Source organism: Hippocampus bargibanti, linkage group LG09 (genome assembly GCF_051943395.1).
Source record: "Hippocampus bargibanti isolate YZ-2025 linkage group LG09, ASM5194339v1, whole genome shotgun sequence".
NCBI lineage: Eukaryota > Metazoa > Chordata > Actinopteri > Syngnathiformes > Syngnathidae > Hippocampus > Hippocampus bargibanti.
Window position 1 is genome coordinate 4,349,077 of NC_142742.1, and position 17,622 is coordinate 4,366,698.

Sequence of the window (17,622 nt, forward strand, 5' to 3'; positions counted from 1 at the left end):
CAGCTTCAGCTGTTATTAACGCGCTATATATCAATATGCATGAATTGTATTTTGTACAGCTGCCCCCATTTCAAGCTCAGATAACTCTAGACTCACATAACTTAGGAAATAACTCTTAAGAAACTTTAGACTCTCTTCTTCCACCAGAAAAAAACCAGTTAATTCCTAAATTATAAGGGTCTGGGAGTTATCTGAGCTTGAAATGAGGGCGACTGTCCAAAATACAATGATATACATATTGATTTGAACTGTATAGTGCCTCTTTGCAATTTTTGATGATGATACTAGTGCAGCAAATTCCTTGTGTGTTCTACATACTTGGCAATAAAGATGATTCTGATTCTGATTTGTATAGCGCTTCAACAACAGCTAAGCGCTAACATGGGATAAAAGGAAATGCTGCTGTTTGTGGAGGAGAAAAAAAAAAAAAAAAAAAAAAAAAATCGCCAGAAGCCATGGCCAGCGCTTTACCCAAAGAAGCATAAACAAAACCCGAACAAATTCAGGAATGGCGCTCTACGTCATATTTTCAATTCCCGACTAAATTCGTGAATGGCAGTGAACGAGTTAAGTCGAATTCGTCAAATTTGAGCGTCGTCGATTCCCGTTGTGCAATTTTTGAATGGAAAAACCAAACCAAAACCGACTTAATAACCGTGCATTGAAAAATGCAAGACGGCACCAATAATTTGGTGATAGCATATCCTGCCAAAAAGTTGACATTTGGTGCGATTCATAGTAAGCGGAGGTAATAAAAGGAGACAAAAAAGACGGACGGATGTGGGCAACACGTCCAACACTCTTGAGCCTCCTGCTGAGGGCCAGCAAATAGCCTGTAGGTTCACAAAGGAGAACCGCCCCACAAAAACGCATCCGAATTGTCCCAAGTCGACATTCTTTCTCCTCACTGCGATTTACCATCCGCCATTTTATCATCGCCATTAGCCGCCACGGAGGCCCAATAGCGATGGCAAGCTAATTCCACTAACTCCAACCCGCCCGCCATCTTCTGCTGGGCCATGTACAGGCCCACCACCACCAGGAAGTACAACCTCACGGGAGCCCACAACCACAAGCTAGCGGAGCAAAAAGCGATAAAGGCGGTCCAGTAGAGCAGCGAGGCGGCTTTGATGAGCGCTACCCGCAGCTCCGACTTACACGGCGGCACCCTCGCCACGCCTTCCCGGTCGAAAGCTCGCGGCTGGCCTGAATAAAAATCCTGAAGACGCGACTCCTTCTCGGCCCAGCGCTCACGGCACCACGACTCCAGCTCGTCGGAAAGGGCGGGAAGCGTGGCGACGGGATAGCGTCGCACGTGGAAGTGGATCTCGCGGGGGAAGAGGCCTAGCAAGAGGTGGCGCTCAGTCTGCGGGATATTCTTCGGGTAAGCAACCGTGATGTCGTGCACCGCATCCAGGTTGTCCCCTAAAAACATAGGACACAGTTTTTCGGGGTATCTTTCCACGAGTTTACGTTTTATACAAATGGACGACCTTTTCGCAATCGCTCCACGATGAAAGTGAAGCCGGTGGTACGCGGATGTAGCACGTGTTGGTATTTGGGCAGGTGGTGCTGTTCGGCAAACTCGTCGCTGCGTGCTCGCGTGTTATCTGTGGGGAAAATATAAAAAAAAAAAGGTTGATGGACAACAGGGCGCTCTGTGGATTAAAAAAAATACTTGAGGTGTATACATGTTTTGCATAAAGGCGAGAGAAAAAGAGAGAAAGAGAGAGCTAGCTGGAGAGAGCTAGCTAGAGATAGCGCTAGCGAGAGAGAGAGCTAGAGAGATAGCAAGATAGCGAGACAGCTAGAGAGAGTTAGCGAGAGAGAGCTAAATAGAGAGATAGCTAGATAGCGAGACACATAGCTAGACAGCTAGCAAGATATCTAGCTAGATAATAATAATAATAATAATAATAATAATAATAATAATAATAATAATAATAAATTTCATTTCTAAGCGCATTTCAAAACTCTCAAGGTCACTTAACAGTCACAGGATACGTTTTTCTGTGGGTGAACAGCGGCAGCCACACGCGCCAGCGTTCACTCAACCTGGATGTAAATAGAAAGCGAGCTAGCCAGCTAGTAGATAGCTAATAGATAGCCAATAGATAGCTCGCTAGATAGCTACATATCTAGCTAGGTAGATAGTTAGCTAATAGGTGTCTGTAATGCCCGAGCTCAGGTGTGTTGCCAAAAGCTACAACAAAAACTTCAGACCCGTTATGATGTCACTTGACTGGACCGCCTGAGATGACATCATGACACAGGCAGAGAAATTTATCATCCCCCACCCTCATAAAAGTAACGTGAGTCATGGGGACTTAGCATGGCATGGCTGTAGGAAGAGCTATAAGAGAGCTAGCTGTATATCTAGCTAGCTATTTGAGTCAGGAAAAATATTAGCTAGCTAGCTAAAGTGACCATGAGAGTTTAGAAAGGCGCTTATAAATGAAATGTATTATTTTTATTAGCTATATAGCTAATTGGCTAGATATATAGCTAGCTAGCTGTTGGCTATAGAGCTATCCAGGTGGCTCGCTATCTAGCAAGCTATCTGTTGGCTATCTATTAGCTACCTACGAGCTGGCTAGTTAGCTTTCTATCCATTTACTTCCGCGTAGCGTAAACGCTGGCGCGTGTGGCTCCCACAGAAAAAACTTATCCTGTGACTGTAAAGTGACCTTGAGCGTTTTGAAAGGCGCTTATAAATGAAATGTATTACTATTATTATTTTAAATGCGGTAGTCGCAATTTACCGGTGAGATCCGTGCCCTCTGGGAAGAGCAGCAGCTGCAGGGGTTCTCTGATATCGCAAAAGTAGTCCAGCATATTCCCCAAGTGCTCCTTATCTTTCTCCCAGCGCCGATGGATAAAGACAAAGCAGGCCACCTGCATCGCCCAGCCTGCAAAGCAAGTTCTATCAGAGGCTATTTGAAAAATCACGCAGGTCCAATGGTTGGACCTACCGAAGCCTGGCACAGCCTTGAGGGCAGCCTTGAGGCATATCTTCTCCAGACGCAGGTAGCTGTAGCGTAGCAGGCAGCACCAAAGGAACATCCAGTCCAGACGCGTGCGGTGGTTCATGATGATGACGCTACGCTCACCAGGGACGAAGGCATCACCTGTGATCACCACTTTTACGCCAAAAACCAACTCCAGGAGAGACTGTGTGGAAACATGGGGGATGCGTGGAGGTTGTTACGAGCTCAAAGATGCTAATTCTCAAGTAGTTAGTCAAACTTCGGTTTTCGAACGTCTCTGTTCTCAACCAATTTGGATTTCGACAAAAAAATGTATTTTTTTATGCCTCGGTTTACAACCGAAAATCGGTTCTCAATCAAACTGAGTGCACCTGAATGCACCACTTGACTCCCCTTCCTTATATCGCACTTCCTTGTGTCGCGTGTCATTATCTCATGTAGCTAATTCTCGCTAACTCTCTCTAGCTGTCTCGCTATGTCTCTAGCTATCTCTCTCGCTAGCGCTCTCTCTAGCTAGCTCTCTCTTTCTCTCGCCCTTATGCAAAACATGCGTTCACCTCCACCTGTATACACCTCAAGTATTTTTTTTAATCCACAGAGCGCCCTAATTTTGTGTTAGCATTAAGTTAGCACATGGAAATAGCTAAGTAAAGGAGTTGTTATAAATTGTATTTGTTGTACTGCCATTTTACATCGATTGCTGTGACATTTAACTGTTACTCAAGCGCCGCAACATTGATGCTAATTTTGTGTGAGCATTAAGCTAGCAGATGGAAATGGCTAAGTAAAGCAGTTGTTTTAAATCGCCAAATTGGATGTCTTCTACTGTCATTTTACATCTGTTGCTGTAACATTTAACTGTTACTCAAGCGCCGCAACATTGATGCTAATTTTTGTGTGAGCATTAAGCTAGCAGATGGAAATGGCTAAGTAAAGCAGTTGTTTTAAATCGCCAAATTGGATGTCTTCTACTGTCATTTTACATCTGTTGCTGTAACATTTAACTGTTGCTCAAGCGACGCAACATTGATGCTAATTTTGTTTTAGCATTAAACTAGCAGATGGAAATGGCTAAGTAAAGCAGTTGTTTTAAATAGCCAAATTGTATTTGCTGTTTGGTTGGAGAGTAAACTTCAACTGGGAGTGCCACAAACATACTTGAACTATTCTTTGTGAAGAACTGCGTACTAGTGTTGCTCATAATCCCATATCATACCAGTAAAAGGACAAAAAAAAAATCTAACTTCTTGCACAAAAGCTCATCAGGGCGTAGCCAGCAGTACAGAACATGCCGCTACTAAATAAGGAGCGAATTCCTTTGATGATTCCAATCCTTGTCCACAGGTGTGGGCAAATTTGTCTTACTTCCGCTGACTGACTGCCTTCAGAAGCTTGCTTCATACTTTCTGGGATTATTGCACCATTTTTTTGCATAAGTGTATTAAAAACTCACATGTACTCTTTGGCATTCGACTCAGCATGATTCCGACTACAGTGATACCTTGGCTTACGAACTTAATTGTTTCCCAGACAGTGTGTAAAGCGAAAAGTGTGTATTCCAAAAATTATTTTCCCGTAGGAAACCATTAAAATGAGAATAATCCGTTCACAGGTCCCCATAAAACATCATTTTCTAATTTCTAATTTTCTAGGCCTTAAAACTACACAAAATATACCTTGTTTTATGTATAATAAATGTGCTATTGTATTATAATTAAAGAAATAAACGGTACTATGTAATAAAGTCGTTTTATTTACCTTTGTGACGGTCGTTGATGGCTTGATGGAATGGAATGGCCGGTTTCATCATCAGCATTAAACACTTGATGAGGAACATAACCTTCTTTCACCATCTTGAGGAATGATCCCTTGTAGGTGCTTTCTCTATGATAATTTTATCTAGTACCTCATCAATTGTGTTCTGTTTAGCTAGGTTGATTGCATCAAGTGTACAGATGGCTTGTGCGGGTTGTTTGTGGAGCCTGATTGATGGGATATTTTAACCTTCCAGTCTACACTCTGCCTTTGAACTATCAAAGTTGAAACTTTCTCAAGGTCGTCTGCCTGTCTCTTTAATGTTTAAACCACCTCCCCTCATTGCTGCGTTCTTGACCAATCACGTGGCTTTAACCAAAGACTGGGGGCGGGGAATAGAGGACATCAACAGTTGGCTGCCATTTTGTTGTTAGAAGAAAGGGCTCCTTCGCGAACGACACATCACTCATTGAGGCAGCTCCGTGTACGAAAAAGGTAACCTAAGTATGCCAAAGTAAAATGTTCATAAATTTAACGTTCCTAAACCGAAAAGTTTGTAAGCCAAGGGGTTTGTAAACCGAGTTTCACTCCCTAGTGCTTTCTATCTTTGTGACTGCGTTATTTCCTGTTTGCAATAGCTGTCCATTGTTAAGCGCTTTATTACAGTTTCAGCTGTTGTTAAAGCGCTATATAAATCGAGATGTATTGTATCGTAGAAGTGTGTAAATGTTGGGTTCATTGTCTTTGCTTTGGTGAAATTCAGCAAGACAAAACAAAGCTGTCGCACTATCATGTAAAAATAAAAACCCAGGAAGAATTGAGGAAGCGATAAAACCCAAATTTTAATTTCTTTTAAAAATGTGATCTAAAATTCCAGAAAACACACAACGAACCATCCGCAAGTAGGTCAAGTTAGAGCCGAGCAGACATACGCACCACAGGAAGGGTGAACCAGGTGGCGACGATGCGATCGGTAATCCAGCGGTACCAAGCGGGTGACAGCAGCATGAGCGGTAAAACCGGAGCCAGCATGAAGACGCTCCCGAAGAAACTGGCCAGGAACAGGGTCAGTAGAAAGTACAAGCCCCGCACCGACACAGCCATCTGTGAAGACCCCTACAACTTTAAAAAAAATAATTATAGTAAAGTCTCGTTATACCGATATTCAAGGGAGTCCGAAAAAATATCGATATAACCGGGACTATCGATATATCCGATCCTGCGGGCATGTAAATTTTCTCCGTGCGTGCATAGAAATAGTATCGATATAACCGGGACTATCGATATATCCGATATCGATATAACGAGACTTTACTGTACCTCTTTTAGAATCAATGCTTGACGTCAAGCAGTTTTTGAGGCGAACAGATGGAACAGAAGCAGAAGTTTCCCATGATTTGCGAACCACATAATTGATTCTGGACACTTCTGTTGCTCTTCTGGTGTTATTTCCCCCCCATAATCAGCGTGAAAATCACAAGCGGACATTCCATGAGTGGAATCTAAATAAGGAGGATAGGGCTGATTAATTGTACATTTATCAGTGCAGTAGCTAAAATAAAACAAAATACTAAGCCGATAAAGGACAATTTGTCAAGGTGATCCTTTTGGAAATTCTTCAAACAGAAGCTTTTCTATTAACTCATTCACTGCCAGACTATGTGCAAAAAATGTGTCCACGATAGTGCCAGGGTTTTTGTCATTTTCACTCAAATTCAAGGAGAATTTTAGGACTAGATAAACATTCAATTTAGCGTTAGAAACCTTAGACTCTCTTCTTTCAGCAGAAAAAAAGAGTTAATAAGTAAATTGTATAGATCTGGAGTTATCTGAGCTTGAAATGGGGGTGACTGTGCAAAATACAATGCAATACATATTGATTTAACGTACAACGTACTTGCCATCTTCCTAAGGATGACTTGACGAACCGAAGTTGGTTACGCCAAGTATACCAAAGGACGTCACAAGTTGCGGATTATCAGACCCGGAGTAGATCACGGCAGAGAGCTCAAATCACCAATCTGTTTATGAGTGCCAAAGACGCCGTAATCTAACAATGTGCTAGAATGCAGCGCTGAATGTCAAGTGGCCATCGGATACTTGTAAAACCGGGCGAGGGGGTGGGGATGACATCTGTATTCACCTCCCTTTAATCCCCGCAAAAATACAGATAGAACACTAAACACCCAATTGTCATGCAAAGTGGCTATGCTAAGCCAACCTCAACCCGCCACCCCAGCATGGGTTTCACGAGCTCAAGAGTCTTTTCATCACTGGTTTATAGCCGCCACATAGCAGGAACGCCACATGGTCATTGGATCCCGGAGGGGATGGCGAGCCGACGATCCTTATGACAGCAAAACCGAGAAACGGGATTGGTAATTGTTACGCAACGTTTGTGAGCTAGCTCGTTTTGAAGCGCCCATGACGATCGCTTGTCATTTCACTCGTATGCCAGGGGGGATCGTTTTGCACTTTCGGTCACATGTGCTGCATTTAACATGGTCTGTCCAACATGGTCCGAAACAATGGCAAGAACCGTCCAATCGGAAGAGGTTGATTTGCACTTGCGGACACATGTGCTGCGTTTAATGTGGTTTGTCCTACGTGGTCCGAAACAATGCAAAAGACCCATCTGATTGGAAGAGGTTGTTTTGCACTTGCGGACACGTGTTAACTTGGTCTTGTCCTACATGGTCCAAAACAAAGGCAAGAACCAACCAATTGGAAGAGATCGTTTTGCACTTGCGGTCACAAGTGCTGGGTTTAACGTGGTCTGTCCTACGTGCTCCGAAACAATGGCCTGAACCGTCCAATTGGAAGAGGTCGTTTTGCACTGGCGGACACGTGATGCGTTTAACGTGGTCTTGTTCAACATGGTCCGAAACAATGACAAGAACCGTCCAATTGGAAGAGGTCGTTTTGCACTTGCGGACACATGCGCTGTGTTTAACGTGGTCTGTCCTACATGGTCCGAAACAAAAGGCAAGAACCGTCCCATTGGAAGAGGTTTTAAAAACTCACCTTCCTCACGTCGAAACAGTGTTGGAAAAGAGTCCACTTCTAATTTGATCAAATCTATCAAATGACCCCTGAAGTTGTATATATCAGATTTTTGTCTTATCTCACGTTGCTGATCCCAACCGGGACATATGTTCCCCGTAAGTAAGAGTTTTAGTAATGGTCTGGATTTTGCTAGCGACGCTCCTTCTCTAAATTTAGGCCCCAAACGGTTGTACCGGTTTTACAGTTTTGTGGGAGATTGGTATTGATGACCTGAGTGATATGGTTACGGAATGCCAGATATTTCTGAACCGGTTGAATCCTGTCTTTACTTCATCACTTCTTACTCTTCCATGTTTCCTTTTCTGAATTATTTCCATTTCTTAGAACCCGTGACTAAAAAGACGTAAGCAGAGGCTGAAATACTCTTCATTTACCATCCATGAAATTTGGTTGATAGGTCCTGTCATGATTAGAAACACAAACAAGACTCAAGAAGCAATTTTGAAACAAACAAAAAAACAGGAAATCTGCCATTTTTGTTCGAAGCAAATATGTGGGGGATTTTTTGACCATTTCAGTTATGGACTCCCAAATTTCAGGTCTTGAAGTAAATTACATTGACCAGCGTGAAATCAGTGCATTTCTTTGAAATGACTAGTAAGGCTTTTGTCCCTGCAAATAGGAAGTAACCAGAGATTTTTGATTGCTCGTAAACTGGAGAGATCCGTGACAGTGATTCAAGCAGAACACAAATTTTACTGAACGGATGTCGGATCCAGCGCGATTGGGAAGCCTCGGTCGGCGTGAAACATGTAACTGGCGTCAGTGGAATAACACTACAATTTGCCCTCAAACGAATTCTCCATCCTGCATAACGCTCAATGTTTGGTAGCTTGTGAAGGCCTTGCTCTCAGCTCGAATGGCTGTCGGGCTTTAACCAGTTTTCCCACTTTTAAGATTGAAAAATATACAGTAAAGTCTCGTTATATCGATATCGGATATATCGATAGTCCCGGTTATATCGATACTATTTCTATGCACGCAAGGAGAAAATTACATGCAAACAGGGTCGGATATATCGATAGTCCCGGTTATATCGATATTTTTTCGGACTCCCTTGAATATCGATATAACGAGACTTTACTGTATATCGGAAAAAAATCACTGCCTGGTTTGTCGTTGATGTCAATTTGAATTAGGTTTATTTGTGGTGACCACAACTAAAAAGCACCACCACACCAACATATAAATGCATAACTGGAAAGTGCGCCGCCTATGAAATATTTCAAATAACCTTGGCCAGTCATAAACGTAGAAGTGCCGCCAGTCAATTATTGCCTTGCGTAGGTGAAAAGACCCAGTAGAGTGTTGAATTGATAAGGCCCCACTGACGCGCCGAGTCCAGAGCCGACGCTACAGGGACTTATTTTCATCCAGCAGGTGCACATTGCAGCTTGCACCTTTCCACCTCAATTATTTCCATGTGCGCACACACACACGCACACACACACACACACACACACACACACACACACACACACACACACACACACACACACACACACACACACACACACACACACACACATATATAAAAAAGCCCTCGGTGTGGACTACGCACACAAAACACACATAGAAAGCAGCATGACGTACCAAGACTGGGTGGCAAGCAAAAAACTCGGCAGGTTTATTAAGAAAAAAAATTAATAAACTGCATATTGGCAGTACTGACAGAAATGATGTGACGTGAGGCATGAACTAAGCGCTGTTGACAAATTGCGATGATATTTCTCAATTAGCGATTCCAGTGAAATTATTCTTTACATTTTTTTTTCGCACGAACTCTGAATCTACACTTGTTTTACACATTGGGTTTTAATAATAATAGTGTTTTTTTACACATTATTATTATTATTATTATTATGATTATTATTATTTCCCTTTCGGCTTTTCCCTTCAAGGGGTCGCCACAGCAAATCAGTGTCCTCCATCTTTAGAGGTTTGATCCGCATGTTTGTTTTGGCCAAGCTTTTACGTCGGATGCCCTTCCTGACACAACCCTCTGTATTTATCCGGGCTTGGGACCGGCACAAGAAGACATATGTTCCTTTGTGGCTACAGAACAAGCAACTCGCTCAGTAAAAGGCTCCCAAACACAAAATGGTAATCGGCAAAGCAACATTCAAAATAGCAAAAACTAACTGTACTGTATAATCAAGTCATTTTATTTACCTTTGTGACCTGCTGATTTAATATTCAGACTATACAAATGGAGAGATGAACCAGGAAGAACAACATTTAACCCAACATTTGGTGCATAAACCTTGGCTGGCATGACTGCAGTGGCTGAAAAAAGGAGGGGGTGGGATCATTTTTGAAGACAAAGACTCCTGATCCTGGCATTATTATTATTATTATTATTATTATTATTATTATTATATTTACCGTATTTTCCCGTGCATAAGGCTTTATAAGTCAATGACTGAAAAAAAGCTTTCAGATTAAAATATGTAAATATATAAAAGTTTTCCAAATATAATATATAAAAATATATAACTTTCCCAAATATATGGCACACCACAATATATGACGCTATCGTAGAGGCTGGTGTTCCACATTACTTTTTAATAATAGTAATAATAATAATAATAATAATAATAATTATTATTATTATTATTATTATTATACATTTTAAGCGCCTTTCAAAGTTCTCAAGGACACTTTACAGTCACAGACAAGCATAGGTACTATAATAAATAGAATAGAATCACAAATAGAATACAATAAATAAAATACAATTATAAATTGAAACAAGAGAGAGAGCTACACAGAAAATGCAATCTTCTACGGCGGGGACATTGAGTCAGTGGCTGCTGACAGTAGTCGCGGGACCTGTTGCGGCTCAATATTACTTCACATATAAGGTGCACATGCGTATAAGGCGAAGGGTCATCTTTTCAAGAAAATGAAAGCTTTTGGGTGTGCCTTACACACCGGAAAATATGGTAACGTAGAAATACACGTTGAAGCATTTATACATTATCGATTGAGGGGAAAAAAAACGATGTGCTGGGGATAAATGATTTTTTTTTGTAAATCAGTGACTAAACTGTGTTTAGGGACACACAAAGTCATCTGTGGTTAAAATTTGCTGTAGAACTGCACTAGCGTTAGAGTGGACTGTTCAGTTGTATTTGACGTGCAATGAATTTTAATATTTTTTCCAACATTTTAATAGGCACAGTGCAAATGTTGAAACATGGCAACAAAAACCTGGAGAACAGGTGGCTCGGGAGTAATTTGAAAGGCATCTAAGGTTAGAAAAGATGAGGTTGTTGCAATGCGGAATGAAATGACAGGTGGGATGGTTGGTGAAATTGTAAACAACATTTCTTAAAACGTGACTCATTTTTAAAGACAGCGAGCTGCAAATTCGACAGCATCAGCACGATTTAGATTCTGCCCACCACATCGTTGCCAAGTGTTGCTTCAATATCTGGCCTCACCCCGAATGCTAAGCTAACTCGGCGAATCTAACTCATAATAAATTATTTGTAACATTGTGACCCTCAGCCAACAATCCAGTTAAGTAGCGTAGAATATCTGCACTGAGATGACAAACGTGAATAAACTCACCTTTTGACGAGCTTTTCAAAAAAAGCGATGTTGCTCGGATGAGTGTGTCCAGCTGCTTCTCTGTGACATAGCAACCTGCAAGGCTAACGGAAGCTTACCGGCTAGATGTGTCTTTGGATATTATGGAGCCTGATATGAGGGGTGGTAAAACAGCTGTTTGTTTGTGGGGTTCTTATTAGTTTTCGAGTGAAGGAGAAGCTGGAATAAACATTGAAGCAGTGTCACCTCGTTGCTAACACGACCTCTCAACTTGCTCCCTTCCTACTGTTAGTGCGACCGGTCGTCGACAAGGGGTGCTGTTTCTCCCTTGCTTTCGTGAGTACAGTATGACGTTGCGACAGAATTAGAATGACATAAATGTCAGCATAAAGTTACGGTTTCAATTGGAATTTAAAATGACGTATAAATGAAACACAGCAGCTACATGTTAAGGAGCCTCTCCCAAGTTCCCAGTAGAGATCTTAAGTCATTCAATAAGGTAAGTTCCGTTAATTTCCTGTCCTTTTATGTTCCACATATTTCTGAAATGCAGTTACAGTAAAGTCTCGTTATATCGATATTCAAGGGAGTCCGAAAAAATATCGATATAACCGGGACTATCGATATATCCGACCCTGTTTGCATGTAATTTTCTCAGTGCGTGCATAGAAATACTATCGATATAACCGGGACTATCGATATATCCGATATCGATATAACGAGACTTTACTGTATTTTCAAAATGTATTCATATCCTGTCTGACATTCATAAGTGAATGCTTTCTCCTTAATGTTTCCATGAACATGAAAAATGCATTTTCTCAAACAGTCACTATCAATTTCCTGTTCTGACATCGGCATCACTTCTGTTCCTTATGGTTAGCATGTATGTACGGCCCTTTTTAGGCTTACGTTTCTTAGAGAATTTACGAATTTATGTTTCAAGGTATTTGTTTTCCTCTTGGTTTGACCATGTTCGACATTGCAGCATGATATGAAAAAAAGAAATGTAAATTTCTCCACTGCGAGACTAATAAAGGCAAATCCAATCCTATCTAATGATACTTCTCCACTTTCACTTTACGGCAGGCCTGTTTCAACACTGCCCTCGAGGTTAAAATGTCCCTTGGGTGAAAAAAAATTCACAGTACTTTTGTGACATGGAATCCGAGCAGTTACTTTCCAGTGGAAAAGTGACTTGGAATCTCTTTTACATTATTGAGTAGTCGTCTCAGTATTATATACGAGTACTTCGATATGTATCGTGGCACCTTGCCTGAAAGGCCATCCGTATTGATTTAAATAAGCATCTTATGTCTTTGCCACTCTTGTCCGTCTTATCTTGAGACGACGGAGGGGTGCATGGAAGGACGCGGCACAGATAAATGCACCTATATAACACATGATATAACTACAAAGAGAAGCTTTAAAAGGGAACAGTGTTATAGTATATGCAAGTCCAGGTGACGTGTTGAGCAAACATGGCGGTAAGACGAGAAGACCTTAGGAAGTCATGAAAGGGAGGAATGGTAAATATCTCAAACTTATGTGTCCTTCTCTCAATAGAAAAAGAACAAGTTCAAAGCGCTATCAATAGACTCGAAGGAGACATCAGGCGATGCCCAAAAAAAGTCACTCTTGTCTTTCCCACGTTGACTTACATAACAGGGATGTCCAGTCCAATTTTAACTCGTGCGGCTTTTCTGCATTGATTCTGGCAATTTGATTAAATGGAAACGGCCGGGGGTTGGGGGGGTGGGGGGTGCAGATAAAGTTTGAGTTTTCTGGCACAAAAGTGCATGATCAAATGTCATATGGCCAAATGATCCAATAGCAAATAATGTAAAGTGAATACATCTGTTTCGACATCATGAGTTGAACAGACTACGTTTTCAGTCACATTTTCACACTCCTCACTTTTGTACAAGAGTAAAACGTAAGTAACCAGTTTATGATCTAACCACATGAAACTAAAATAAAGCATAACTACTCAGCAGTAAAAGGACGTTTTCAAATATTGACATGTCAACAATCTCATGCTAGCATTTTAATGCTAACGCACAGCCACATGCTCCTGATACAAAGTTTAATTTGTGTAAGCAAAGAGTTAACATTTTATTGTCCACAAGAGAGGTTAGCCACTATTTAATAAATTTAAAGAAAACTAAGATAATCAGCCCTTAAAGAGGGATTTTTTTCAATTAGCTTTCAGATAGTTACAAAAAGACTAAAATAAAATTAGTCATCACATAAATGCAACTTAAAAAAAAGATTTACTCAGCAATATTTTTGAAATGTATTTTTTAGGTCTCTGAATATGTCTAAAACTGTCACAATAAACAGCTAAATATATCAAATGAATAAACTATCTCAACAAAAGTGTATTATCGAAGATTAAGATGGATGAATCAAATTATACAAGACGGCATTGATCACCTGTTGTTCTGAAACATAATAAAATATTGTAAAAAAAAAAAAATCTGGAATGACCTTGACACTGATCAGACTCCATCTGGTCAATCAAATAGAGTGCATGCCACAGGGAACAAGGTCATGGAAAAAAATCTCGAGTTGTGAGTTGGGACTAAGTGCTTTCTCCACTTCTCTCCGTTGCTTTTTCAGCCCGTCTGTCAGCATGTCTCTTTACTCCCCTCACAACGCACACACATCACTACACTCTGACATCATCTGTAACAGTAGAGCGGGCGTTGAGGCGGGTAAAAGAAACAAATGACACACACTTCGTTTTAAAAGAGGCTCAGTCGGAGTCCACAGACATGCATCAATGTCTTTATTATCATTATCATCATCATTATCATCGGATCCATTCCGGAGATTTGAACCAATTCAGATGGTAAATGAACCTGATAGAGAAATACGAGGAACACCATATGAAAATAAGCAACCATTTGAGGTTTTACCAAGTTTGAAGTACATTTAAAACATGATGTCATGCTGCTGTAAAGATATCGTGTATTTGGCCAAAGCCATTGTGTTATTGGCCAAGTACAGTGAGACCTCAACTTACGAACTTTATTGGTTCCCAGACAGAGTGTGTAAGGCGAAAAGTGTGTATTTAAAATTTTTTTAAAGAAACCATTAAAATGGGAATAATCCGTTCCCGGGTTTCCATAAAATATACTTTTCAACTAAATAAGCCTTAAAACTACACACAACATACCTTATTCTATGTATAATAAATGTGCTATTGTATTGTAATGAAAGAAATACATTGAATTGTATCATAAAGTCACTTTATTTACATTTGTGATGGTCATTTATGGCTTGATGGAATGGCGTTGGAGGTCGAAGGTCAAAGGGAATTGCTGTTTGGAAAGAGGCACATTACATGAGGACTGTAATTAAAGAAATAAACTGTGCTGTAAAATAAAGTTTTATTTACCTTTTTGATGGTCGTTGATGGCTTATGGAAGGAGAGTCACCTTCCATAAGGACTGTTGGTAACTTAACCTCTGGTGCTGTTCGGTCGTGTGCTTCCGCCGAAGATCACTCCGCCAGCCGTGGTGGGTTTGTATTATGAAAATAGTGCTTATTATAAGGTTTAATTTTCATAAATTTGACGTTTGTAAGACGAAAAGTTTGTAAGTTGAGGTCTCACTGTACATTTAAAACATGATGTCATGCTTCTGTAAAGATATCGTGTATTTGGCCAAAGCCATTGTGTTATTGGCCAAGTATGTAAATTACATACAAGGAACTTGTCTAACTCTAACTTTAACTAAAAGAACATTTTGGACATTCCACATAACTACAGAGACTCAATTCATCCAATCAAAAATGGTACCGGGCCATCTTATGTAATACTTCAACCCAGGAATTATCCTGCCTGCATTGAGATATGTAAACACAAATATGAGGTCCGTGTGTTCTGAGTACATATCACATATGTACCCTGTCTAAGCCCTTTCCAAGCAAACTATTAATAACTTATTTCTCCCCATTTTTTGAGCATCATGTCCTGAAAACTGAAGAGTCTATTGTTTCTCACATGGGAACTCAGTCGAGATGTTGAATGGGGTGTGTGGCTTTAAAACGTTTGGGAAATAAGCGTAGGTGCACCCATGGTCAGAACAACCTGTGTAATTGAGAAGCCATTGTTTATCATACCATGCGTAGTCAAACTCTTATGAAATGAAATGATTACATAACCAGAACCTTGCTCAACACATCTATTGGTTGAGTGAACGCTGGCGCGTGTGGCTGCCGCTGCTCACCCACAGAAAAACTTATCCTCTGACTGTAAAGTGACCTTGAGAGTTCTCAAAGGCGCTTAGAAATGGAATGGATTATTATTATAATTTGCTAGCTATTTGCTATTAGCTATCTGGCTATCTATTGCTATCTAGCTAGCTATTTATTCACTAGCTAACTGATTGGCTATCTAGCTCGGTATCTGTTGGCTATCTATTAGTTAGCTAGCTAGCTTTCTATCTATTTGAGTTACTTCCGGGTTGAGTGAACGCTGGCGCATGTGACTGCCGCTGCTCACCCACAGAAAAACTTGAGTTTTGAAAGGTGCTTAGAAATGAAATGTATTATTATTATTATTATTATTATTATTATTATTATTTGCTATCTAATAGCTATTTGCTATCTAGCCAGCTATCTATTCACTATCTAACTGACTGGCTATCTAGATAGCTTTCTATCTATTTGAGTTACTTCAGTGTTGAGTGAATGCAGGCGCATGTGGCTGCCTCTGCTCACCCACTGAAAAACACATCCTGTGACTGTAAAGTGACCTTGAGAGTTTTGAAAGGCGCTTAGAAATGAAATTGATTATTATTATTGTTGAGTTGGTTCTGACGTCTGTGTTAAACAATTTTTTTAAGTGCAGAATCCACCATGGATGTTAAATTAAGTCATAGATTAATCTTAAAATGTTTGAGAACGAAAGTTGACAAATATTTTGCGTCAGCTATATATGGAGTGTTCAACTAAGTCATTTTAATGTGGACAACCAGCCGCCAGTATTGTTGACTGCTGGTCAGGTCAGACTCGGCCGACACTCTGGGATCAGTGTTAACATTGTTTCCAGTGGAAAGAATTCCGAGAATGAGTAAGAAGCTTTATCAGTGAAACACTTACAGAACAACGCTACAAGTTAGCTTCAGAGTAACTCTTTAACAATGAGCTGCAATTAAAGTCGTAAGCATTATTAGCTTGTAATGCTAACTTGTTGGCCAGCTAGGTAGCGCCAGATTGGTTTGCTGCTGTTTATATTGTTTATATTGTTATTTATGATCACAATGTCATGTCTTTGTTGTTCATGTTGCTACTTGTTGGCTAGCAAGGTAGCGCCAGATTGGTTAGCTGCTGTGTATATTTTTTATATTGTCATTTATGATCACAATGGCGTCTCTGTGTTGTTCATGTTGCTACTTGTTGGCTAGCTAGGTAACAGATTGGTTAGCTGCTGTGTATATTGTTTAAATTGTCATTGATGATCACAATGTCTGTGTTGTTCATGTAGCTATTATTGTAGCTGGTGAAATCAGCACCAATTCACAACATTTACCAATAAATCCTCCCCGTTCCTGTCCATTCAGCCCAATTTTACTTGTGTCACTGTGATTGTGTTTATAGGGAGCACGCCAAAGGTTATGTTCCCCCCTCTCAAGCCAAATGACACCATGTCAGCGCTGTGTAAATTGTCAATGGTGAGCGCAACAACACTTCAGTCTACTACTAGCCCATGACAACTGTAATTTCAGTCTGTCAAAACAATGATTCTTGCTATGTGCTTTAAAGGACAACCAATACAATTTTTTTTGTTTCCTGACAACAGAAAAACATTTTATAACATCTATAATACCCAAAACACGCAGGCTGATATTTTTAGTCAAATGCAAAACAGCAATAAAAATGACTAAAAGTGTCCCAAAACTACTTCAAAATGACCTCAGAAAGTTTCAGTTTCAGAAGGTCCCACCCACTTGTTCGTGACGTCACACCAGGACGTCTTGCCTTGCTCGAGAATCAAAACAATGTCTTCAGATTCGGAGAAGATGATTTCTTGTTACTCATCCAGTTATGAATATGATTCAAATAGTTCTGAAGAGGAAAGCATAAATGTTTGCAATTGATTAAAGAAGTCCTTCAGTCTCATTTTGAGGCGTCTGGACTCCAAAGTAGCACCTAGAAAAAGCACAAGATGGCGCCCAAGCTCCATTGGAAATGGATTGATTTGTCTGCTGGGAATTTGTGTCAACGAGTATCAAATAGTAGCCTGCAACAC

At 40.5% G+C, this 17,622-nt stretch overlaps 1 protein-coding gene across 4 annotated transcripts; it reads right to left on the reverse strand.

Moving 5' to 3' along the window:
* Window positions 1–520: 520 nt before the first annotated feature.
* On the reverse strand, window positions 521–11,663 carry lclat1 (lysocardiolipin acyltransferase 1). Of its 4 annotated transcripts, XM_089005140.1 has the most exons (7): window positions 11,385–11,663; window positions 6,063–6,244; window positions 5,679–5,864; window positions 2,973–3,171; window positions 2,763–2,909; window positions 1,494–1,610; window positions 521–1,425 (listed from the first exon to the last, which is right to left on the reverse strand). In XM_089005140.1, the coding sequence occupies exons 3-7, from the start codon at window positions 5,844–5,846 to the stop codon at window positions 905–907; spliced, it is 1,152 nt and encodes a 383-aa protein (XP_088861266.1). In that variant the 5' UTR covers window positions 5,847–5,864; window positions 6,063–6,244; window positions 11,385–11,663; the 3' UTR covers window positions 521–904. The 4 variants fall into 4 exon arrangements, with proteins under 4 accessions (XP_088861266.1, XP_088861264.1, XP_088861265.1 ...); XM_089005138.1 differs by lacking the exon at window positions 6,063–6,244 and having other exon boundaries at window positions 5,679–5,846; XM_089005139.1 differs by lacking the exon at window positions 6,063–6,244 and having other exon boundaries at window positions 5,679–5,858.
* Window positions 11,664–17,622: the final 5,959 nt, after the last annotated feature.